Raw genomic sequence first — 26406 nt, 5'->3', positions numbered from 1 at the left:
TTGGGCATCTCAATTCATTTTGTATGTCCTTGACATTTTGAAAACTTATAGCTTTAGGGATTTTGGTAGGTGGTTTCTAACAGCCTCCTAAAGAAATAAGGTGATGAACACATATCCTATGCAAATTAAACTCCATTGGTGATGTTTACACCCCCTTAACCATTGCAGAATAATTATTGATCTAGTACACCAATACAAAAATTTACTACACACCCCAATACCAAATTTATAATCTAAAGAGTGTAAAAAAATATAGTACATAAAACTTTTTGAGCTTGCTTTGATTTTATTGTTGTCAAAATTGTAACTGAAAACATAAATTTCATTTTCATTTTTTTTAGCTCCTTTTCCATTTTTTGCTCTATATTGGCTCTTTATATTTATTTTCAATTAGGATTCATTCCTCAGCCCTCATTAATACTCCCAAGTCTCCAATTATCTACTTCTTTCTCTAATCATCTTTTTCATTTTCCTTCTGTATAATAACCATATGCACTTTTATAATCCCACAAAAGGAAAAAACTGATGTTTATTATGTTTTTGTTTACCTCATTAGGAAATAACCTTTTAGAAAATACAGGGAATAAGGGGTACGATTTGTTGTTTTTAAACTTTTCAACCAATAAAAGTTATCTACAGAGGGATAAATTTGTTTGTCATAATTGGGGATGAGTATTGATTATAGTCCATTGTCTTATCCCTTTAGATCCCTGAGAAAATAAAAAGATACAAACGTCAGAATTTCGTTTTCATTCATTCTCGGTTGAAATTTAAATTTTTATATCTTTTGCAAGTGTAACAAGTACATTAATGTGCCATAGTTTAAAGCGCTTTCAACTCATTGGTAAAAAACATATAATATTCTAATTTTTCTAACCATTAAAATCATCCATTCAATAATATCTGGCTCTCTCCCCTAATCTATTCTTCATTCTAGTTTTCAAAAGATTAATAAACCGACAAACCAAGATGCAAACAAATTGAATGGTAGCTTTGCTCCTGAAAATCAAAATCTCAACCTTTTGAGTGCATGCACTAATGTACAGGGAGGGAGGGGACATTTGACTATTTATTTAACTGGTGCCCAAAGTCCCTTAGACACGTTCGCTGGCTTTAAAAAAATGGGTACGGTTATAAAATAATAATAGGTAGTGTCCAAACATTTCAATCAATAATTCAAATCTGCATAAAATAATTGGGAATGTATAACATTTAATAATCACCCATTGTCGCTCCCTTGAGATCCCTGGCAAATGTTATTTAAATTTTAAATATTCAAAAATAATCTTTTCACACATTTTGCATAGAATTTTTTTTATTGCCAGATTTTCAAGCTAAAAATTTGGGGAATAGTCCCTTCGTAACATCGCCCCATAAGGGGCGATTCGTCGTATTTTTAGAATGGCTTTTTAAAGGTTATTTTAGGTTAGGTTAGGTTATATTGGGTTAGGTGATTGCCCCACAGGGTTAGGTAATTGGCCCCGCAGGGTTAGAGCCCCCTGCAGGGGCTAGAAATAGGAGAAAAGCGACTGGGAAAAATACGAAGAATCGCACCATAAGGTGCGATGTTACGAAAGGGACTATACCCAAAATTTGCAGGATGTTCCCTAAATATCTGTTTTGGACAGCCTTAAAAAGTATTTATATATTTGCCAGGGGTGTAGAAACATTGTATAATATGTTAAAAAATCGAAGTTCGGCCTTCCCAATTTCTTTTTAAGTTGGGTGTTTAGTTTACAGCCCACTCTCTAAACGTGTACAATACATTGAAGAATAACCCTAAAATTTAAAAAGGTAACTAATAATTCTATTTTTTAGATTATTTGGTTTACAGCCCTGTTCCCCTACTTTGTGATGATTACTATGCTCTTCAGAGCTATTACTCTACCAGGTAATATTAATAGTAATAATAGGTAGATAGATTTGATTATACTTTCATTTATTTTTCTAAATTCCTTCTTATTAAAAATTGACAAATATTTAGCTATCTTAACAATTTTTTTCCCCCAAAACCAATCTTGGAACATATTTTTCTCTATAGTTACTTTCTTGTAAAACTTCCTTTATACCTATCTCTACTTGTATACTATAGATAGCCGTTTTTCTAGAGTATGCGTTTTTTTTGAGATGTTCTATCTATCTATCTAGGTGCTGGGGCAGGTTTGTTGCTATACATAACCCCAGATTGGTCTAAACTGAGTACTTCAGAATGTTGGATTGACTCCATTGCCCAGATTTTCTTTGCTTACTCAATTGGTAAGAAATTATTTTATTAAATTATATGTCAACAGAAATATGTTTAAAAATAAATTCAATGAAGAAGAATGAATAAAGACTTTTGTTTCACTATGGTGAATTTTAATAAGAATTTAGATTCATAACGAGCAGATAATTCTACATTTATTCACCGAAGCAAATTTTCAACCAATGTATCAGAAATGTTATTTCCAGTATAACTCGAGACCAATATATACTAATATGCTGGAAAAGAACCGATTCAGAGCCATACGGAAAATCATGAATCGTATTGTATTGTTGACAATATTCTATGAATTATAAAATGCAAATCATAAAATGAATACCAATTTCGTTGGACGCCGCCTTAAGTCCCTCCTGTAGATAAACAAAACTAGAATTAATCTTATGATTTTTCATTTTTTATCCACGGAATCTATAAATAATACGACGCGATAAATAATTATTATAAAATGATGATTCTCATCATTCTTTTAATGCTTGTTTAGTTTCTAATAATTTCCTATGTATTTTCACTTTTAATAGAAACTATTGACGTTGGTGATTTTAGTTCCTACTTCAGTTAATCTTAACGTTTACGTTAATGGAAAATAAAAAATAACTTTCTTGATTTCTGTCTCATCCGGTTAACAACAATGTTTAGCTTCAGTAATTCTGTAACTTTGCTCTATCTGTGGAGAGTCCTTTTAAGGGGAATCTTAATTTTAGCTTGCTGCGTGTTTCACTTTATTAGAGAACATAAAAATCTGGTGTAAGATCCAAGTAATATTAAATCCATGGTTGTGTATAAAGAAATTAAAGCAATTTGTTTTAGGCACTGGAGCTTTGCCTGCCCTTGGTTCTTACAACAAATTCTACCATAATTGTGTCAGGTATAAAATAGATTTGGTCAGTTTTTCTAGTTTCAAAATAGATCAAATTCTGCAATATTTACTATTTTCATCAGGCCTCCCAATCCAAAGACACTTCCAAACTGGATGCGTCTGCCTTAGCCTTTAGAGCAGTTTTTTTCTCAATAAGTTACAAAACCATTTTGACCAAAACGAATCATCTTAAAAAAGATATCCTAATTATTTCAAAGGATAGCGGGTCAGAAACATTTAAAGACAGAATCCTACCTTTCAAAAAATTTGACTTAAAACTTAATACAGTTAATGTTTAAAGTTCTTTTTGAATGCAAAAAATCAGCATCAATTAAAATTAGTACCAATCTTTTTTTAGTGTTTTGATTTTATGATTTTAATTGTAATATTCTTGGAAAACTATCTGTGACAAAATGCTATACATGGTTTTTTAGTGGCTAAGAACTAGTGCTAATCCAGTGGATATTAATCTGTTACGAAGCAATGCTTGAAAAAGTTATAGGATTTTTAATAAAATGATTTATTTTCTTAATCTCACACTTCTTTGAAATTATAAAATGAATCTAACCTTGAAATTAATAATCAAGATAATAAACATCCTTTTAATTAATAATTTCTTTTCAAACTAATTTGATTTTATAATTTTTATTCAATGATTCATGAAATTAATTAAGGTGTTATTTTTTTACATCCGTTTTTTTTATTTTGATCGTTACAAAATCTAAAAGTTTTTCGTGGGTCACAATTTTCATTATATTGACAATTTTCTAAAATTTCTTTTTTTCTGTTTTTTGAGATAAATGTTATTATTGTATCTTTAAACTCAAGCAACACCCCTAGTTGCCCCTAGGTGTACATAAGTGGGGGTAGAAAAAAGTCTTAGTTTCAAAAACATTTAATGAAAATTTTTTTTTTTGGGGGGGGGGATTATTGCAAAGGAGTACCATATCGGTCCAGCGTTTAGCAAGATACTTCGGAACAGACAGACACACAGATAGACATCGTGTCACTTTAAAACAAGGATTGGTTGGATTGTTAGTAGCTAATTTCTGCAACAATAAAGTCTTGTAATTTGACTATACGCACACCTATAGCTGCAATTTTCCCTGTTATGAATAAATCATCCTGGTTTTTATGATACCAACAATATTCTTACAGCTAACTCAAACAGTGAACACATAAGAAAAGAAAAAATGCTAAATCATCAAAAATTTTCAAGCTTCAAAATATTTTTCCATTCTAAGATACCGACATGTAAAAGATAAAACTTTAAATTAATTCCAAAAATAAGAATTTTGTTCCTAGATAAAGAGATTTGAATTAAAAGATACAATTTGAAATATATGATAGTTTTAGATCAACAAAGAAATGAAATGAATTTATGAAAGTGCTAAGTTAAGCTGTGAAAGTAAATTACAAAATTTAGAATTTGATTTTTGATATTGAAGAGTTTTAGTTAATTGTCTTTCCAGAATTGCTTCGAAACCGATTGTTATCAGCTGGAATGGAACTGGTTCCCAGCCATACTGAAAAATCATATAGTATAGTATAGTATAGCCTCGTGTTACAGACAATTTTTCAAGTATAATAAAATAAAAACCATACAATTATTATCAGTATTGTTAGCCCGTGACTTTGTCCCCTTGAGGCTAACAAATTTGGTTTTAAACTTGTAGTTATTTTATTTGAATATTTTACTATTATCTTTTTTTACAACTAGCGGCTTCGCCCCTAGCCTCTAGGGGCTTTGCCCCAAGAGGTTTGATCAACCTAATTTTTCGTATTTTAGATTTTAAAAGAAAAAGTAAAAAAAAAATTTTTTTTTTTTGGGGGGGGGGGGGGTATTTTTCATTTTTTGGGGGGGTTGGGGGTGTCCCACCCCCCAAGAAAATAGCTTAAAACCATCACAGGACCAGTAGGTATATTCCCTGAAGAGTAGAGCCCAATCGGTTCAGTGGTTACTGAGATCTTAAGCTTCAGACGGACAGACAGACGGACAGACGGACAGACGGACAGACAGACATCGTTCTACTTTGTATTATAGATAACTACTTTCTATCATTTAAAACTTTTATAGGGATACAGTTATAACCTGTTTTGTTAACACTGGAACATGTCTTCTAGCTGGTACTGTCACTTTCTCCATTCTGGGACACATGGCTTACAATCAGGTATAATAGAATCGTACTTTTCCATTCAAACTTGCATAATTTCTTTTACATTCTCAATAAGGCATAACAGTTTTTTTTATATTAACTTATTTGCCCCACTAATCGCTTAGTGGGGCAAAATTGTTTTCGTGAAAAATCCTCTAAAATCACATAAAAAATCTACAAAAATTAGATAAAATCTTATGTTAATAACCCTTCTATAATTTTGTTTAATTTTTGTAGATTTTTAATGTGCTTTTGGTGGATTTTTCACGAAAACAATTTTGCCCCACTAAGCGATTAGTGGGGCAAATTTTTTTTTAAGAATCCACCTCAGAAATGTTTTTTTTTTATTTATTTTGTTGATTACAATTACATGTATTATTTGAACTTATATTTTAAATCCTAAAATATAGAGTTAAAAGGGTGTTTATGATAAGCAAATCCGACCTTAAAAGTCAAGGGGTAAATCTACCAACATGAAGTTTCAACAAATATTTGGGAAAAGGCAGTTTCGAATATGCTCTATATAATTGTATTGGAATGGTTTAGCTATTTTATACTACCATAAACGCCCTTAGAGGCTTGAGGCAGGTCACATAGGGTTATGAATATTGGTTTAAGTATTGTTTTACAACATTTAATATCAAAGTTTCATTAATCACTCATTTATTTAGGGAGTTGATGTTCAGACAGTCGTTAACTCTGGTCCTGGTCTTGTCTTCGTCACCTACCCAGAGGTAACATCCTTGTTTTTATTCATTAGCCATAGTTATTAAGTCGTCATGGAGTAGGCTGAGACACTTTTGTATAGCCACTAGGGCCAACTCAAGCATTTATGACTTGACCCTCTATCTGATGAGAGCTCTTTATTATTACCTCACCCTCGCCGAGTGTTCCGAATTAAGTGACCGTAATGAATGACGCTCTTCTTGAAAAACTTTGTTGCTGCTATTATACCAACATCTGACATCGTTATGAGGATAGTTTGAAATGTAGCGGGACAAATTGTCTAAAAAATCATCCATGTGACAATAAAAATAAGAGAGATGAGAGGAGAAGTGGGAAAGAAAAACCACAAAAAAAGAGATGGATAATCCATCATTTTTATGACGTCAGATGGCTGCTTTTTGAGAGACTTCTTTCCGCTTTCCCGCTTCTGTTTAGCATCATTAATATTATTAGCGAAGCTACTCTAAAATTCGAAATGTTCGTTTGTAAATCACCGAATGGGGGCAAACCTGATTTTTTCTCGGCTTCTATTTTAGATAGAAGGCTAAAACTTTTTGTCAACATTCCCATCATTATAGAGCATAATTAACTATAAAACATCCATGGCGGTCATACTGCTTTCAAGCAGCTTTTAAGCTGCCTTAATTTTTTTCACATTTTCCCCAAATCGTTAATGTTTTGTCTGATATTCAAAATTTTCTAAGGGATTTTTAAAGACAAATAATTTTTTTTTGTTTTTCAAAAATTTCCTATATCTTAGTACAAATTTTAAAAATCTAAAAATAGAATTTTATAAATTGTAAACTATACAATATTTCCAAAAAATCAAATTTTAAATTTTCCAACTAGAAACGATGAATTTAGAAAATTGAACAGAAATTTAATAAAAATAATCCGGGGATTTGCAAAGTTTTGTGTCATGTGTGTTTTTAAACTTTAGGACATTTCCATCGTTGGTTAAAATCAAAGTCTAACAGTTCGTTTACAAGTATAAACTGTCTGCTATTATGCTGTTACACTTCTGCAACTGAATGACCATAAAAACCACATTTTTCAAATTATTATTTTGTCGATTCATTTTAGACGTCATTTACCTTAAATTGTATTAAATATGATTTTGATTTTGGATGTTCGATAAAAAATAAATCAATAAAGAGAAAAGATACTCTACTACAAGCTTTATATATAGATTTTTGAAACGTCTGAATGTTAAGTGTCGTGTAAGACACCCTGTACTATACAAAATGTTTTCTAAAAAGTCGGTTAATGGTGAGTAATGAAATGTCTACTTTTGTTAAATGACATATAGGCGTTACAATTAAATTGTTATAGGTAAAATAAAGAGACATTCCCCCAAAACAATAAAATTTACCTTTAAAATATTTTAGGTTGTTTTGAAGTTACCTGGAGGATCCATTTGGGCCATTACATTCTTCTTCATGCTTTTGGTAAGTTCGTCCTAGGTTTATAAGCGCAGCTACTCTATAATTGTCTATGTCGTTGATTCCAGTATGTTATGTCAATCCAATGTTGAAATAGGACGATTTTAGGTCCAAAAGCAGAATTTTACAAGAATTAAACTAAGATAGGTTTATTGGGCGATATCCTTAAAAATGCGTTGTCGAGTACTGAACTATCCCACCTTACTTTTTTTAAATTTAAAAATTGTTCGTTCATTACTTCAGAACAGGCTAGGTTAGGTTATATTAGTTCACTAATACCCCTGGTATTAGGGAGTAGGATGAAGTAGGATGTTAATCAATCACGAGATATCAGTCTTCAAGGACCGATTCAACTAGATTGTGCTCGTTTTAGAAGTTTACTTTTTGTCTAATCCAGGGCACAACCAAAATTGCTTTGTTTTCTAATTCTAATTATTCTTTTTAAATACTTTGATGGATAAGATATTTAGATTAAAAAATCGATTAAATTTTCATTGAAAAGAGTAACAAATATTTCATAATTTCCCTACAACAATGTATACAGAATTTTTCATTTTCTAATATTACTGTTCTTTCGTTGCTCTACATTTTTTCTAAGAAATAATGCATTCTTTGTCCAAAATATCTATCGGTAAACAACTAAATTCTTTTAAATAAAAATAAGACAAAACAATTTGATTTATAGAATCTTTATAATTAAAGAATATTTCAAACATTTCAAATTATTTGTAAATATATCGAATTGGGTGTCACGCTTTAAACGTTTACTTAAAGGCTAGGTCATTAAAATTAGCGAAATGTTTTTAGTTTTAAGGAAACATTATTGATAGATAAGCCAACTATTACAAGGTCTTTCTTTACTTATAAAATATTAGTAGGCCAAAATCAAATCCTATCAAATTTACTTGCCCTGACTAAGAGTTAGGTTTTCATTAGTCTTCCATAGATAGAAAGGAAAATGTGATTATTTGGAACCCTAACTCCTAGCCGGAGACGTCCAAGCTTTTAATTATGAAGGGGGTAAAAAGAGGGGTTCGAATGGTTTCCGAGGGTTAATTTAATATATTTCTTTAATTTGAGGAGGTTAAAATAAGGGGTTTCAAAGTTTGAGAAGGGTAAATAACTCTGTACCCCCACCCTTGGACGTCTATGCTAATAGCCCAATATTTTTGAAGGTTCTTGCACATTATCCTCATCCATTCATTAAGATATGTTTTTTTTTTACAGATTATTGGAATTGACAGTGAATTTTGCCTGGTTGAATCCTTGGTTACTGGTATTGTTGACATGTGGCCTGAAAAACTCAGGTAAATAATAGTTCTTTTTATCGTATCGTATTTTAGACAGCTTTCTGTGGATATTAAAATTTAAAAAATTTAAACTAGATTTGTTGGCTTTTATGAGTTGAAGTCCCGGGCTTACAAAACTTGTATTAATTCTAAGATTTTTCATTTTTATATTCGTAAATATTGACTTTTTCAGTATGGCTGAGAACCAGTTCTTAACTAGCGAATATTAATCGGTTTCGAAGCAATACTGGAAAATATTTTTTTAATCGTAAGTTAACTTATCATAAAGATTAATTTTATCTTTAATATAATTTTATTTTTAAAAATCTACAATTGTAGAATTGAATTTCTCGTATTCATTCGAATCCGGTGGATAGGAACCGGTTCTCATCCATACGAAAAAACTATGTCTAGCATCGTATTATATCCAGCTTTCTACGAATATAGAAATGTACAATCATAAGATTAAAACTAGTTTTTTTAGCCGGTGCCTCCGGCACCCCGGGGCTAAAAAAACTAGTTTTAATCTTATAATTGTGCATTCTATATCCGCGGAAAGCCGTTTATATTACGATACGAGAAATAACTATTAAACCATAGACTAACCCTTTTAACATAGCTCTTAAAACTGTTCTTATCGTAAATTCATAATAGTTTTATTCCAATGGTTTTCTTTATTTTAATCCATGTATCTCATTCTAGATAAAATAAGGGTAAATGATATATATATACTTAATTCAAATATCCCTTTTATAAAGAAAAAAAAAATATTCAATGATACCAACAAAAATTTTTTGCTTAATATAATATAATCTGAAAAGTATTTAATGATTTTCAATGCCTTCTTTTAAAGTACAAGAAGATTAAAATGCATGCATATAACGTAAAAAAATGCACAAAGCACACAGGGAAAGATTTAAAATGTTTTGTTTTGAATATTAAAATGTCATGTCATATAAACAAGGAAAACAAGAAGGATAATATTTTTGGCAGCGAAAATCAAAACAAAAAATTATGTTAGATCAATTATCTTTATACTATATAGTAAGAGGGGCTCTGTATTCAAAGGGGTAGATAGGGGACAGCCTAAATCTATCCTTAGAATTAAATCTAAAATTAAAATAGCCTAAAACCATCCCGTTACTTATGAGAAGCTTTCCTCTAAAAGAAAACTTAATTAGTTTAGTAATTAATGAACTCTTAAGCTTTAAATAAAAAAAACTTACTACTTTATAAAATATCCATAGACACATTGTTTCGCCCTTTTGGGGCTCATCAGTATGGCTCAATTCATTAGAGTTAATTCTGCACATTGCGGGGCTTGAACCGGGAACCTTTAGATTACCAGGCCAACACCCTACCAATTGCGCCATTAAATCAAAGATTCTTTGTTTGTAATAGAATTAAAATAATTAGTTGTCTAATTTTAAATCATTATAGATTCTGGAAATACAAAGAACATAAGTACAGAAAAGCTTTTTGCTGTATGAAAAAACAGGTTACAAAAATGCATAAGGAATATTAGCATACACATGAACACAAATGTTTTTTTTTCAGATGACAATAAAAAGGGATTGCATGCAAAATAAAGTAAATTTCTGTTGGAAACAAATATACCTTTTCCCCATACATTCTTGAAGATGTCGCGTAATGTCTGTTTCATTAGTTAAAAGCTTTTTCGTAATGTCATTCTATTTAATTTTTACTGTCTAGGTGTTTTTATATCCGTGGAAAACTGTCTATATTACGGTGCTTTTCTTAATATTTAAAAAAAAATGTTTCTTCATTTTTTATTTTTTGAGATGGAAAGACCAATATGTTAGACTTTTATTGTAATTTTACAGACCAATATGGTAGACTTTTATAGTAGTTTTACTAAAAATAAATATTTTCCTAGAAAGTTTGAGATAAGCTAAATTAATATTAAGTTTTCATCTTAGGTTTTATATTAAATAAATGTAATATAGAAAACACTTATTTAAGAAAAAAAAATCTTCCAAAAGTTTTTTACAAATTTTCTAAATTCTATTCTGAGACAAATTATTTCTGAAGTATCTTGATATTTGCATAGTCATTTATCGCATCGTATTATGGGTAGTAAAATTAAATATTATGAGATTAGTTCCAGTTTTATTAGTCCCAAAAGGACAAAAAATATTATTAACAATATGATTTTCATTATTTTTAGAAAATTGTCTATAATAAGATACGATATATAATTTTTTAGACTTTGTAGTGAAGCTACTCTAGAGTTACTGTCATTTCTTTTATTGGCCAGTTAAGATACTTTGCTTCTTATGAATTCAGAGCTGGATCTTTAAATCATTTTAGTAGTGAGCCAGATCGGGGTGAGCCGAATTTCAGCCAATCACAGCGCGGCATTTCCTAAAATGCTGTGCTCTCATTGGTGGAAAGTTGGCTCACCCCGATCTGGCTTACCACTAAAATGATTTAAAGATCCAGCTCAGAAGATAAAATTATAAGACTTAGAAAAGCTGAAAGAATAAAGAATTCTAACAGTAGAGATTTGTAAATCCAAGCAGTAATTCCTCTTGACAAGAATCTGAATACTTGTATAAACATTCTAGTATCAGTTCAATCCTTAAATAGTCTTTTTAAATTTTTGTAGCCTAATTATTATTAGGTTTTTATACCTTAATTCCTAATTTTGATTATATTTTAGGTACACATTAATTAAATTAAACTAATAAAAAAATGGTTATAAAAGAAAAAATATAAATGTTAAAGATAGTATTTAGTATTTACACATATCGAACTCTGTTTAAGTATTGGTCTGTAAAACAATATGTAATATGTACTCTATAGTATTTGTCTTGGTTAATAATAAAGTACAAATAGAGTGTAAAGTGGGTATTCAATCATTGCCAAAATAAGATAATAGAAGCATTAACAGAATGTTTAATTATTCCCTTTGTATTGATATCCTATTCTTTTTTTGTCTGATGCTTAAGATCTCAATATTTACTGAACCGATTAAGTTCTCATTTTTTAGGCAAGCTTCACATAAGTTCAGTGATGGTTTTAGGTTTATTTATTTTCTTTTTAAGTCTTTAATGGTTTTAATATATTTTACTTTTATATTATACAACATAATCAAAATTAATAGTAAGAATAAAGCCGATAATATGTCAGCCAATATTATTTTTATCAAATCAAATGTCAAGACTCATAAATATCATCAAATTAGTATCTTTTTTCGTTCAATTTTGCACTGTAAAGTCTAAAATTGTGGATTTCACTATTAGAAGTCAATTCAAAAAACTATCAAATGCTTTACTAAGTTCAAATTGTCTAAAATGTCTACATTTCAGTATAGATTTAAGTATAATTAAATTTTAAATTCATTAACTTTTTATCCAGTAATGGCTAAATTTCTCTTTACCTGATTGATTTGAATGGTTTATTACAACGTAAGGCAAGACCTTTATAATAGGTCCCAAGACATTATTATACCCACTATGGCAGACAACCAACCCTTAGATTGCACGACCTTTGTCTGGAAGTCTGAACTGAACTCCCTACTCTTACAATTAATGTCGTGCTTCTGACATAGTAACTATAGGAATAGCTATTAGGTTATGACACTTTTTGAGTCGAGATTCGAACCAATAACCTCCAAAACGATGAGGTTGTACGATTCATGCTACGCTATAGTCACGGATTAAAATTTCACCATAAAAAAAGAATAAAACTTTTGTAAAGATTTATTTATAATAAAAAAGTAGCTGTGTTAGTAATCATTATTGGTAAAACAAATGATTAAAGTTGAATATAAAAGACCATGATGTGTCAAAAGCTTGCACTAAACTTGAAGCATAAATTTAAAAAAAAAATATAATGTAATTTAACTTTGTGGAAAAGTTTCTTTTTTTTACAGTTAGTCTGAATGCATATGCATTGACATAGATATGTATCTTATATAATCCAAGTTTTCCATTATTTAGAAATACCATAACATCGGACAACAATTAAAAAGAAAAACATACAATTAAAAGTTTATTATTTTTCAATTGCAAACAAAGGGCAAATAACCACAAAAAAATACTTCTAGAAATTTAATAGATATTTTGTTTGTTTTTTTAAATATCATGCTCTTTTTACAAACCTTTAAAAAATATTTGTAAAACTCGTAAAAATGTATAAGAGAAAAAATCTTTGAATTGTTTTTTAGGACATTTATTCCTGCACATTGGAATATGGTTAATATATATATGATGTATTATGGACTAACTTTGTTGTTGACTAACTTTGCATGTATACTTACAGTAAAAGTTTAGAGAACATCAAATAGACACTTAGAACATAAATTTTTAGTATACATAAATGATTTGTATGTCAATTAACAAATTTTTAAAAATTTTATATTCTTTTATCTAATTCACTAGTTGCTCCGCCCAGAGCCTCTAAGGGATGTCTGAAAATGGCCTAAAACCCCCACAAGACATATCTAAAGCTTCCATGAAAAGCACAACCCAATAGGACCAGAAATTTACGAGATCATCAGCTGTAGACAAAAAACTTACTACTTTATGTACATTGAGCAAACTTATCAACAAATGCCTCTCCCCTTTTCACTTCCTCAAGATATACTACCCCTGGCAAAACCCTTTGCACGCAACTACTGTAATTTTAAATTGTCATATCACAAATCTTTAATTATAAATCCTCAAAATATACAAAATGCAAAGCCCTCTATCAAAAACAAAAGATGTATGAATATGAAACGAACTTTCAGTGTCTAGACCATATTTTCAATGTTTGTCCTTCCAAAAAAATACAAGGTTTTAGGCTGTTTTCAGTTTAATGTGACGAAAATGCACTGAAGGTTTTAAATTTAAGATTTTTTATTTGATTATTTTCTTGTAAAAAATTTTGCTTTTGATCTTTTAAAATAAAGTATCAATAAATAAAAATTTTTAAATTGTATAAAGAGCAACCAATAAAATATATAATGTTAAAATAACAAGAAAAGGTTTTAGCGACTGGGGGCGTAGCTAACTTAGATTTATCACAAGACTCTTGTGTGTGGAAAAGTACAAAATGTACTATCTCAAGACAAGCCTCCAAATTGAAAGTACACAAAGGCTGACCTCCAGACTTTTAAACAAACTAGGCCACTAGGATGTTAGGGACTTGGTGTTTAGAAATTAAAAAAAAACGTTCAATAATCTGTGCATTAAGTCCCAGCCTTTTTTGAGGGGGTTAGAATGAATTAAGGCTTTAAAAAGAATTTAGGCAATATTTAGTATGATGTAGAGCTGGATAAAAAGAGTTGAAATATTATAAAAAAAAATGTACAACTTGCCTAAAAGTTTTTTGTTTTAAATGCTGGGGGCGTAACAAAAACGAAATAAAAGGGGCTAATATTCTACCTTTAACTCTAGAAAACATAGAAATCATTGACTATAAACTAATTAATAAAATTTCCTTTTAATTCCTGGTAAGAACACAAAAACAAAGATTTAAGAATATTGCACAGACATGAATTTCATTTTTTCAACATTTATCATTAATGATGTTAGGGCATGTGCATTTATATTTTTTTTGTGGGGGGGTATAGCAGGTGGGGGGATAAAGCAGGTATCTAAAGGGATAAAACAATAGCCCATAAGTTTCTGTACATTGCAATTTATATAGTTTTTTTAGCCCCGTGGTGCCGAAGGCACCGGCTAAAAAAACTAGTTTTAATCTTATGATTGTACATTTCTATATTCGTAGAAAACTGGATATAATACGATGCTAGACATAGTTTTTTTCGTATGGATGAGAACCGGTTCCTCTCCACCGGATTCGAATGAATACGAGAAAAGTCCTTAAAGTTATTGAGCCAACGAAAAAGAAAAATGTCTCCTAACTCCCTGGGAATAAATTTTTTAAAGAATCAGACGGAACCACCCCATTCTACACCCTCCTTCTTTTTCAACTTATTTTATATTCAAATTGTGTTTTTGTATGTACTCAATTATACATGTTTTCATTGTAAAAGAGAAGCTTTCATAGTACATTTTTTGTCTTTTTAAAATAACTTTGAAAATACGGAGACAAGGAAGGGACATTTGACTGTAAATAACACGAGTACCTAAAGTTTCATAACCACTTTAACTTGTTGGCACAAAAACTTTAAGTACTTTTATTGAATTTCGATTGGTTCATTCCAAACTTTTAACCTAAGTTTCCAGCCAATAATTTTAAACTAGAGAGGGGTTATTTTTGTGTATTATTATTGTGGATGTATATCAATTTATCGTCTATTGTCTTATCTCTTATTCCCTCCAACTTATCAGCAACTTATCATATTTCAAGGTTATTTTTATCTGGATATTTTAGGACAAACGCAGGAGTGACAAATGTCGGAATGGACAGACCTATTTTAAACCACCATATAGGTTTTTAAAATTCCCCTAACTCCTGCAGGGAGCTTTTTTATATATTCATATCATAACCTTACCTAACCTGTTTAAAAATACCTTAATATTTCAACACTCCTAGGTTTGCCCTGAACCCTTAATAGCAATAAACTTTAAAATTGTCTTTATTTCCAGACCAATCCGCCGTCAATTTACCGCTGGCCTGTGCTTCTTCCTGTTCTTGATGGGAACCTTCATGGTGACTAGGGGCGGAGCATTCATCTTCCAGCTGGCAGACTTCTACGGAGCCAGTGGCATTGCCATCATTTTCTGCTGCTTCTTTCAGGTTAGAAATTTAAGCAAATTTTTTGTTTAGATAAGTTTCCTTCAAATACAAAAATAATTGTTTTAATAAATTCTCTTCTCTGCCATTCTTTCCTTGAGTTTATGCATCAGATATGATATTTAGAATTAAGCTTTAATATAAAGTTAAAAGCTAAAGAAACTCTTTTTTTATGAGTCAATCTCATATTAAAAAAGATTTATTAATGTAGCTTAATGTCCTTCTTTTAAGATTATTGTGCATCATTCTAAAATAAAATGTTCAGTAAATATGTAATAATTATCTTTTAATTACATTAATATTGTCCATTATGGTCAAAATTTCTGAGCTTTCTAAGTTTATATTGTACTGTTCTGAATTATCTCAATAATATTACAAGCATCGTGTTACTGCTTTACTTATGGATATATTTATCCTTTATTGACTTTTTCCTTTAATCTCTGCTCTGAATCCATTTGTTCACGACTTATCAAGATGGTCATAAAATGACCAAATAGAAGCTTTATATAGTGCCTATAAAAATGACGTCATACTGGCATACAATTGGTAAATTAAAATGTATATTGGCCTGCCATTGGTAATTTAGTATGTGTATTGGCCTATCATTGATCATTTGTACTGTATGACGTCATACGTAAACGAACTTTTATACCATCTATAAAAGCAGATTTTAGTGTCTCCAAATGTGGACAAATGTTCCAACGTTTGGCCGATGTCATCAATTGGTATAATTCGACGAAGACCAAACTGCATTACTTTTGTGTCACTTTTGATTCCTGTGACGTCATAAAATATGGAAGATGAGAGGAGAAGTGGGAAAGAAAAACCCTAGAAAAGAGATGGAGAACATGACGTAAAAAGTGGTGCAAAAGTAATGCAGTTTGGTCTTCGTCTATAATTAAGCCAAACATTGGAACATTTGTCCACTTTTTAAAGACATTATAAGCTGCTTTTTGTTCACTATAAATCTAAACTATCCTGAACTAAAAAGAAGCTTTGCTTCAATCAAGTCTCCAAATCAAAGATTTGGTAGGTTTCGTGAATTTTACTTAAATCAAACATGCAAATATCACTTGTAACTTGTACTTGTAACTTAACTCTTTTTGTTGAAAAAAAGGGAAAAATAATATTTTGTTAGAAATTGTTGTAATTTTATTCTAGTCATGATCCAATTATGCGACTCCTGCAGAATTTATAATTACTTTCTTTGCACTTACTAACATGAGTTAAAGGTTAGGTAAAGTTTCAATAATTCTTACAGAACATATTTTTTGATAGAAATGGGTAAAAATACATCCTATTATATAAAGTTGTAAGGCTGTTTAAGATTTCTATAACTTCTAGACTGATTGAGTTATCTATTTAGGAAAGCTTCACGTGGGTCCCGTGATGGCTTTAGGTTTTTTTTAGAGTTTTTGGGTATTTCCTTGTTCTTACTTAGATCTCTTACAATGTAGATGCCTTAGATGCTAGAATGCAGCCGCTGGTTTTGTAATATTAAATAAGTTCTTGAATTATAACACTTTATTCTATATTTCTGTATAGTTCAATCTCTGTTTTTTTTATGTTTGTGTGAAAGTTATTCAAATCACTCGACAAGTTACATAAAGATAATTTTAGGTTTATCACTTTAAGCTGCTAATTTGCTTATTATTTCGTTCTTTTTAAGATATCAAATCTTTAAATATGGGGCAACTTTTATATTCCTTTATCTGTGAGTTTGTATGGAAATTGTCCAACACATTCTAAATCATAAATATTGTATATATATAATGTTATCAAGATGTTCCATAAAAAAAAGTTTCTGAAGGAAAAAACTTTCTTATTTTATGTTCAAATTTATAAAAGGGAAAAAAGGTTGTTAACATAAAGTAGCAATAAATTTTATAAAAGTAAACAATAAAGAAAATTTTAAAACGTTTTTTCATTGTTCATGTTTTTTATTTTGCAAAATCGAAATGGATTGAAAGGACAAATCTTTCTTGGTCACCTTGTATAATATGATGTATTGCAATATAAGCAGAGTAAATTTTGTATTATTATGATAATGGACAATTATATACAACTGCACTTGTAGGTCATTGTATAATTGAATTGCATTTATAATGCATTTCAACAATCACAGTGTTTACTTTTATTCTTTAACTAGATTTGCGCTTATCCTATTTTTTTTTTTTTAAAGTTTATAAATTTTAATATGCATTAACAGTAGGTATACTTAGAACAATCAGTGAGATCACAAGCTTCATTCAAAGACAGTTAGACAGACTAGCAGACATCGTTTTACTTTGTTATATAGATCATTGAGATTAGTTACGAGGAAATGATTTTTAAAAAAATGTCTCATGATAATAATTATGAAATTTTTTTTATATCATTTGTTTGACTTTTGTAAAGCATTTGATACTTGATTTAGTAGATTTTTTAAATGAGATGTTTAATTTCAGACAATTGCTATTGGATGGATCTTTGGAGTGAAGAGGTTTGCTGGCTGTATTGAACAGATGACAGGAATATATACTGTATTGTTTATATGTTTGGCAATTTAGGAATTTGGAATAAATTTCAATTCTTTTTAAAAATCTTAACCAATTATTATCAAGCGAGAGTATCCAAGGAAAGCAAATATTTTGTGTTTAACTTTAATGGCTGCTAGTTGACTAACGGCCTAAAAACTACGAGCGTACTTAATTGAATCAACTAGGACCACAAAATATTTGAAATATCCGAACAAAGTCCCCATATTTTACTCGCCTTTTCTTTAGTTGCGACCTAACTTAAATGAACAAACATTTTTCTAAAATTTTCTTATTCTGAATGCTAAAGAACATAGTAATTTTAACAATATAGTAAATATTTGCAATAAACAGGATTCCGACCCAACAACTACTGGCTGATTACCTGGGGTGTCATCGCTCCCTTGGTCATGCTCGTCATTTTCTTCTTCTATATCATCAAGGTAAAGTATATTAGAAGACTGAATGACGGACGTAAAGACATACTCTAATAAAAAGCTACGCTACGAAAAATTTTACTTTGTTCTTCTAACACAATATACAAATCACATATGTGGACTTTTTAATTTTACTTAGAAGAGTTATAAGAACTTGACTGAAATGTAGTAAAAATTGAATAAAGTGAAGAGTTTTTATATAGTCCACCTAAAATGATTGTACGGACGGAAGAACGCACGGACAAGTACTAAATATAAGGTTACGGGAGAAATATAAAAATTTCCGTCTGTTACTTTATTTCATTTTAAATTTTGTTTTAGTTTGAGCCAGTGAAATACGGAAATGTACCCTACCCAACCTGGGCTCATGTTATAGGTAATCATATTTGTTTAGCATTAAAGTATAAAAAAGGGGGAGAATTTAAATAACTGTATGTTCACAGGGTGATAAATATCAGCCAATATGTCGGAAAAATTAACACAGTCAAGTCGCTACAAAATAGTAGAAAGCAATTTTCTAGCAGACGAAAAAGGTCCCGACCAATAGAACCAAGTAGTTGTCTGGGTGATGCATTTATACTTATACATTTATTTGTACAGTGATAGGACCATTGACCATAGATATATGCCCCCATCCTTAATTTTATATGCTTAGAAAGAAAGGGTTGAAGATCTATTAAATGTCTTTTCCCAACCTGGGTTATAAATAATATGTGTTAACTTTATGTCATGTTTCATGTTTTTATATACAAATTGACATAAAGAACAAAGATAAATGAAAGAAATGTGAATAGTAAGTAAAAAGTAAGCATCGCTTTTTGGCATCTTTGCCTAGCTTTCGTTGTTTTTAATGCATTCTATTATTTTTGATAGTCCATATATGCAGGGATTGTAATCGAATTTGACTTGATTTTTTTTATTTCCTCCTTTAAATCACTTAATTGATAAATATTTTTTACCCCAAATTCTATTCAACAAAATTACCACTTCTGTAGAGTATATCTCTTGACGGAAAAGTTTGGATACTAAAGGTTTGTGCGTTTCCAATCAAGATTCAGTCAACATCGCATTAAATCTAACAAATTAGAGATTCTGTTCGTAAAGATTTCGGACCTGTATAATTTATTATCCAATGTCTCCCCTGTTTAAACTCCACTTCATTTCAAGTTTATGTTCTTAACCCTTTATTTCTTCTCTAAACTAAGAGTAAACATTTCTATAACACTGAATTGAAAAAATTTATATAAATTCTACAATTTTTTGAATTGTAGAAATCTTAATTTGAAAATCTTATCATTGCGCGCCTTTGATATAAATATTTGATTACAAAATGGTAGACAGACATACAAGAAATGTCGGATTATATATCTTCATTAGTTAGACTTTATACTGTAATTGTATCATATATTTATTTACATTTATATAATTTCACAGAAATGTAAAAGATAAAGCTTATGAATATTTCTCGATTAAAAAACATTCCTAAAATAAATTAACAGGATCTGTGTGTATGTGTGTGTACCGAAGGATCTCGTTAACCGCTGAACCAATATGGTTATCCTTGGTTAGCTTCTCATGGGTCCTAGGAAAGCTTTTTATCTATTTAAAAATCTAAATGATTTTTTTCTTTTTATGACACTAAACTAAAAATAAGTGGGAGGGTCGTATTCAATAATCCAACCCCCTCCGAAATTGCCCCTTTTGGCCTCTAGGTGCAATTTAGATAAAGTGGAAAAGAGATAAAGAATATCTAATTAGTATTCATTATAGATTATTCTGTAATATTTTTTTATTTCCGAAATGCATAAGCTTTTATGAAAACTAATGTTGTTGAAATTTTTTTTTCCATAGCTAAGATCCCTTTATTTTAAGATCAAGCCTCTCATGACGTCATTGATTCAAAAGGAGGATTAATATTTTATACAACCGTGTATGCATGGTTTGGTTATATTAAATAGAGGGATACGTAAATTTATTTTCTAAAATTGAAAAACAAATGGAAGGTAGAATAGACGTCCATGGGAAAGGTGGAGACTTTGAAACCACATTAGATTCCACCCTGAATCCTTTGAAACCCCCCTCAAAAAAAGCTTAGAGGTCCTTGAAAGGCAGTTAAAAGTGGTACCTACTGCTCCTATTGCCTTGGGATTGAAACCGGTACAACTCTTAACCATGCACATTGAAAGCAAAGATAGCTGGTTGTCTGTCGGACCTTTTCAAAAAGCCATAAATGGATTTATTATTACTTGGATCTTACATCAAATAATCATGATACCTAATAAAATGAACCTTGTAGCGGGCTAAAATAACTACCCCCCATTTTACCCTATTACTGGTTTAACGAATTGACCAATAAATGACAGGGGAAATTGCACTTTAAATTAACGAAAATTTTTGCCCTGCCATAATTTCCGTATATTCTACATCCGTTAAGCCATAACATTTATCAACGAATTGAATTTGTCTAAAATTTTTGAAAAGTAAATATATTTTAATGATGAATGCATGTTATATTGTTTTACTGCGTCATTCATACATGAATGCATTAAAAAAGAAACTTTTTATTTAATCATAAACTTTTAACAGAATCAGTATTGAAAATAGTATGAAACTTTTTTTTAAAATAACAAAATTAATAATAATCGTTTAGAAATTTGAAAAAAGTAAGAAATACATTTCCTAGTAGTTTTTACTTTAACTATAAAGTAGTAAGGTTTTTTATCTAAGCTTAAAATATTGATGACTAGTGAACCGATCGAGCTATTCTAGGGAAGCTTCTCAAAGGTCCCAGAGTGATTATAGGCTATTCTATTTAGGCTTCTATTCTTGGGATGGTTTTAGGATTTTTTCAATCTTCTAATACTGGGCCCCTAGATGGTAGGAGCTCAGCCACTATTACTTATACAGTACATATTAACAGTACAAAAAAATTCTCTGAATTAAAATACATTAAATTAACACCATATCCTGATACTAAAGTAACAGAATGTCTGTTTGTCTGTGTGTTTGTACCGAAGGATCTCGCTAACCACTAAACCGATTGGGTTCTCATTATCAGGGTAGCTTCTTATAGGTCCTGGGAAGGTTTATAACTATTTTGGGGGAGGGTACCACCACCCTCCCAAGATAAATCGCTCCTAGAAAAAATCACTGCCCCCCCCAAAAAAAAATAATTTTTTAAATATTTTTTAAGAAAAGATAAAAATAGGGGGGCAACCCCCCCCCAAAAATTTTTTTTACTTATTATTTTTAAATCTAAACTTATAAATTAGGTTATCAAATTCGACTCTTCCCTCCTCAAGTGCCCCTAGAAGCCTCTAGGGGCGTAGCCGCTAGTATGACATAATGAAACAAAGATTAAATTAATTTAAATTTTCTTTTGTTTGAAATTGCATTTTAAAAATATTTTCAAGATATTTTGATGTTGTCTGAAAGTTTCCAGAAATGAAATTATATTTTGAATAAAATATGATAAATATTTGGATATTTAATATTTAAATATATCTTTGCATATTTAGAGTATGAATTTTTAAAATTCTAAATATTACAATCTTTACATACATTTTATTTATCAATTTTCAAAACGATTTAAAAGAAAAATTAATTAACCTTTACTCAAGGAGACTTTTCATCTGAGGAATAATTTGTGACTGGAAATAAATTATAGACAAAAGAGTTTTATTAATGTTAAAATCTTTCATTATCTGAAGATTATTAGGTTTTTCTGCATACCCTATCTATCTACATTTTCTATCCTAGGTTAATGGTTAATCGTCTTTCCATTCTTTTTTTAATATAAAATGTCCTATCGATTTAATGTGTATCCTAGGATTGTTGATGTCTGCCAGCTCCATGCTCTGGATTCCTGGCTATGCTATTTATTATCTGTGGACCGGAGAGGGTACTCTTGCAGAGGTAACATCTTTTCCAGTAAGGCTTCGAAACCGATTAATATACGGTGGATAAGAACCGGTTCTCAGCCACTCTGAAAATATAATTACATCCAGTTTTCTACGAATATGCACATCACAATATTAAAAGCAGTTTTGTTAATTCCTTGCCTTCGGCATCTAAAGACTAACAAACTGGTTATAATCTTATAATTGTACATTTTTATATCCGCGGAAAGCTGTTTATAATACGATGCGATAAATAACTATTTAAGAATGTCTTCTTGCAGTGCAGCGGTCAAACCTAAACATAAAATATGTTTTGTAAAAGTTATTAGTATTTTAACATATAATTAAATGGAAACAAGGATGACAACATCCTAAGTTAGCAGTTTGACTTATAGACATTCTTTTAAATTTGCATTTTAGGACATAAAGATATTAAGGGGATTTTTAAGGTAGCCTAAAACCAAGGGTTTTCTTAGCTTTACTTTAGAGGAAGGGAGTAAAGCGACAAACTTAAATTTATAAATGTCAAGCTTAAGTAAACTTTTTGAAAGGCATATATACATAAACCTGTCATATTAATGTAAGGCTCGTCCTAAACTATGTATCTTTGTCAAGATTAGATATATACTAAACCTTTATATTACACGAACTTCCAATATAAAATATTAACATTCCAAAATCTTTCTTAGATTATCCTTTATGTATTTGTATATGTAACATTACGTATATTTAACAAAAACTGAGTACCTATTGTATCCTTATTTAGAAATGGAACCGAGGAATCACGCCAGATATCAAGACACAGAGACACAAGATGCCCAGCAAGGCTAGTGGAGTCAATCTCATGGCTGCAGATGCTTCTACAACAAAACTGATAAAGGTATACTTTAAATTTTTCATCAAAATAAACATTTATATATATATACAGTGTTTTTTTTTATGAGAACTTTTTAAAAAGCAATTTTACCACTCTTATAGTTATCAGAATTTAATGATTAATGGCTTATTTTCTTCGTTTTTTATAACCATTTATAGAACATCAAAAAAATATTTCAGTTTTTATTAAAAAAGTAGAATAAAATAAAAAATTCAAAACCTTGGTGTCAACATTTAAAAATGGTTTTAGCGCATTTTTCTCATGCTCAAATCTTATACCCTTTGCAAGAATGGCTGCAAAACGCTTTAAAGTTGAGATACAGAGTTAAAAAATACAGATACTTTTGGGGACATGTACTAGAACATATTAAAGTTTGAAGGCCATATCTCAACCAGGGAGGGAGTACTGGCTCCCCAAAGTCGACTACTGAAAATCCAATTTGTTGCTTGCAAAGGGTAGAAGATTTGAGCTTAAGAAAAATGCACTTAAACCTTTTTTATTTGTTGACACCTAAGTTTTGAATTTTTGATTTAACTGTACTTTTTAAATAAAAACTGAAATATATTTTTGATGTTCTAAAAATGGTTATAAAAAACGAAGAAAATAAGCCGTTAATCATTAAATTCTGATAACTATAAGTGGGGTAAAATTGCTTTCAAAAAAGTTCTCATTAAAAAAAACACACTGTATATTGATAGAATATAGATATTATAAACTAAGATTGTTTTAATGCAATGCGTCATAATTAAAACTGCCCTATACTTTTCTTCTAAATCTCTTTCCTTATTTTTTCAACTTTTTAAGTATCTATAGGTGCTTTCCCATGACGTGCATATCGAGTACTGAACCTCCCCCCACCCCCACTTCCTTTTGAAATAGATTTAGAATTCAGTGTGGGGGTACCTAACATGACCTTATTTTCATTTTATAAAAAATATGGGAATTTTTGTGATCAACTAGGCACTTCTAGAAAAACTTCGTATTAATCATTTTCTTTTGTATCTCCCATTAATTTTTAAACATCCCTTATGGCACATTTTTCTAGCATGTCATTTTATTTGTGCAACATTAATTAAAAGTAAAAAAAAATTAATGTTAGGATGACTTTAATAACATCAAAATATCTAAAATTTCTACAAATTTGTTATTTGCTGTTAATTTGCTTTATAAAATTTTTAATGTAGAAAATCCTAATGAAAATATGTACATTTTGGCATATATAATTTCAGAACAATACCTTCCTGACCCCTGGAAATCATGTCTAAATAATTGTAGAGAAGCTGCGCTTCTTTAAATAAACTTGTGTTACAAATAAAGAATAAAAAACCCTATGAATTTACACCAATTGCCTAATCAATGTAGAAAAAAGAAATAGGAATAAGTGTTTGAAGTAAGAAAAAAGGTAAATGACAAATAAATTAGCTTCCATACAATCAATATCATAGCTTTAGCTTAGATTGCACTATAGCTTTAAGGGTTCTGCAGAATAGGTTTAAAGGTTTAAAAGTAACACTATTCTTTTTAAAAAGCAGTTGTCATATTTTTTGCAGTTTAGGTATAAAACTTCTTTCTATATGTACGTTGTTGTTACTTTTCAACAATTTAAAGTAGAGTGGCATAGAAAATTAAACCTATTTTACAGAACCTTTAAAAATCCGTCATAATAATTAATTAATGTAGTAAAAAAACTAACAGCACTATCACACAAATATTTCAGAACCAATCCTTCCTCTCTCCTGTTCCTGAATAAGATTCTAGAATGTTCCAGTATAACTCTAGTGTCAGCCACTAGAATGTTCCAGTATAACTCTAGTGTCAGCCACTAGAATGTTCCAGAATAGCTCTAGTGTCAGCCACTAGAATGTTCCAGTACAACTCTAGTGTCAGCACCTAGAATGTTCCAGAATAACTCTAGTGACAGCCACTAGAATGTTCCAGTATAACTCTAGTGTCAGCCACTAGAATGTTCCAGAATAACTCTAGTGTCAGCCTCTAGAATGTTCTAGAATAACTCTAGTGTCAGCCACTAGAATGTTCCAGAATAACTCTAGTGTCAGCCACTAGAATGTTCCAGTATAACTCTAGTGTCAGCCTCTAGAATGTTCCAACCAGTCTACAGACGACTACAAAGAACATTGTAAAAAATTGCTAAATAATAAAAGGAGATCTCACAAAATTGTCATACGTACAGTAAAACACACCATCAAGTTTATTAAAAAGCAAAAAAATATTATTAATAAACTTTATGAAGTGTTATTTTAGTATTTTATTAGCTGTATTTATAACTAGTGAATATGATATCTCAAAATAAATTTATAAAATCATTCCTACATAGTTTTAGTAGAATTTTGTAATGCTAATGAAATTTATAAAAAAAGCCTTTCTTTAAGGTAATGGTAGTAATATTGTAATGGTAGTAATATAATTTAAAAATCCTAATATTTTTAGCCCTAATATATTTAAAATGGGTTTTAGGATAGAATTTAAAAAAGAAGAAAATCTCAAAAAAATATTGGTTTTGTTTAATGATAATCAAAAAATGGCTTTCTTGGAAATTTACGAATTACCGGTGGAGATTCCAAGGCTTTTTTGGTACTTAAAACATCTCAGAGCATTTTTTGTTGCAAGCCAACAATTTACTTTGATATCTGTGCGACCATCCAGCCTTTGGAATCATATTCCTAATCAATCATCGACACATAGAAAAATCCTTTTTTGACCTCTAAAAGGATTAGTTTGAAAATTTTAAAAAGTACAACAACTCATATTCATATTTATCTAAGTGCCATTTTATACAATTATTTGTTGATATATAAGCTTTCAAACTACTTACAAAATCATAATCATTTCTAAGGCTCAAAGTCACACTTTACTTACATTTTAATCCTTGAATACTTTAACTATGTCAATATTAAGAAGGAATAAAAATTCTAAATAGCAAATGATAAAAATAGTTGCAAAAAAGGTAGAAATTGAATAAATTTATAATTGACTTTAAAGAGCTCTAAAATTTCCTAAAAACAATTTCTTAGAATTTTTATTCTTACCAATAATGTTGAAAAAAGGGGAAATATTGGTAATATGTAATCTGGGTTCCTATTCCCCTGTGGTTCTTATATGTATGTCTCCAATTTACCTTTAGAATTAGTGTATAAATAATCATATTATTACATTTAATTGCATTCTGTAATAAATCAGGATAATGATTGGATTAGGCATTTGGAAAAAAAAAAT

General features: G+C 29.9%; 1 protein-coding gene across 2 annotated transcripts in view; it reads left to right on the top strand.

Moving 5' to 3' along the window:
* Nucleotides 1–26144, top strand: part of LOC145314296 (sodium- and chloride-dependent betaine transporter-like) — a 44072-nt gene extending 17928 nt beyond the window's left edge. Inside the window, exons 11-24 of one of the 2 annotated variants that reach the window (XM_080154154.1) lie at nucleotides 1819–1891; nucleotides 2149–2256; nucleotides 3071–3128; nucleotides 5197–5290; nucleotides 5947–6009; nucleotides 7390–7449; nucleotides 8671–8750; nucleotides 15296–15446; nucleotides 17891–17956; nucleotides 18316–18402; nucleotides 18718–18772; nucleotides 22226–22311; nucleotides 23062–23175; nucleotides 24890–26144. In XM_080154154.1, the coding sequence (XP_080010280.1) occupies nucleotides 1819–1891; nucleotides 2149–2256; nucleotides 3071–3128; nucleotides 5197–5290; nucleotides 5947–6009; nucleotides 7390–7449; nucleotides 8671–8750; nucleotides 15296–15446; nucleotides 17891–17956; nucleotides 18316–18402; nucleotides 18718–18772; nucleotides 22226–22311; nucleotides 23062–23175; nucleotides 24890–24922 (1128 nt within the window). In that variant the 3' untranslated portion in view covers nucleotides 24923–26144. Of the gene's footprint in view, nucleotides 1–1818; nucleotides 1892–2148; nucleotides 2257–3070; nucleotides 3129–5196; nucleotides 5291–5946; nucleotides 6010–7389; nucleotides 7450–8670; nucleotides 8751–15295; nucleotides 15447–17890; nucleotides 17957–18315; nucleotides 18403–18717; nucleotides 18773–22225; nucleotides 22312–23061; nucleotides 23176–24401 lie in introns of both variants that reach the window. The other variant, XM_080154153.1, reaches the window with a different exon arrangement.
* The last annotated feature ends 262 nt before the right edge of the window (nucleotides 26145–26406 follow it).

This window comes from Acartia tonsa, chromosome 3, assembly GCF_053477335.1.
Source record: "Acartia tonsa isolate MP-2025a chromosome 3, ASM5347733v1, whole genome shotgun sequence".
NCBI lineage: Eukaryota > Metazoa > Arthropoda > Copepoda > Calanoida > Acartiidae > Acartia > Acartia tonsa.
This window is presented reverse-complemented; position numbering and strand designations above follow the sequence as displayed.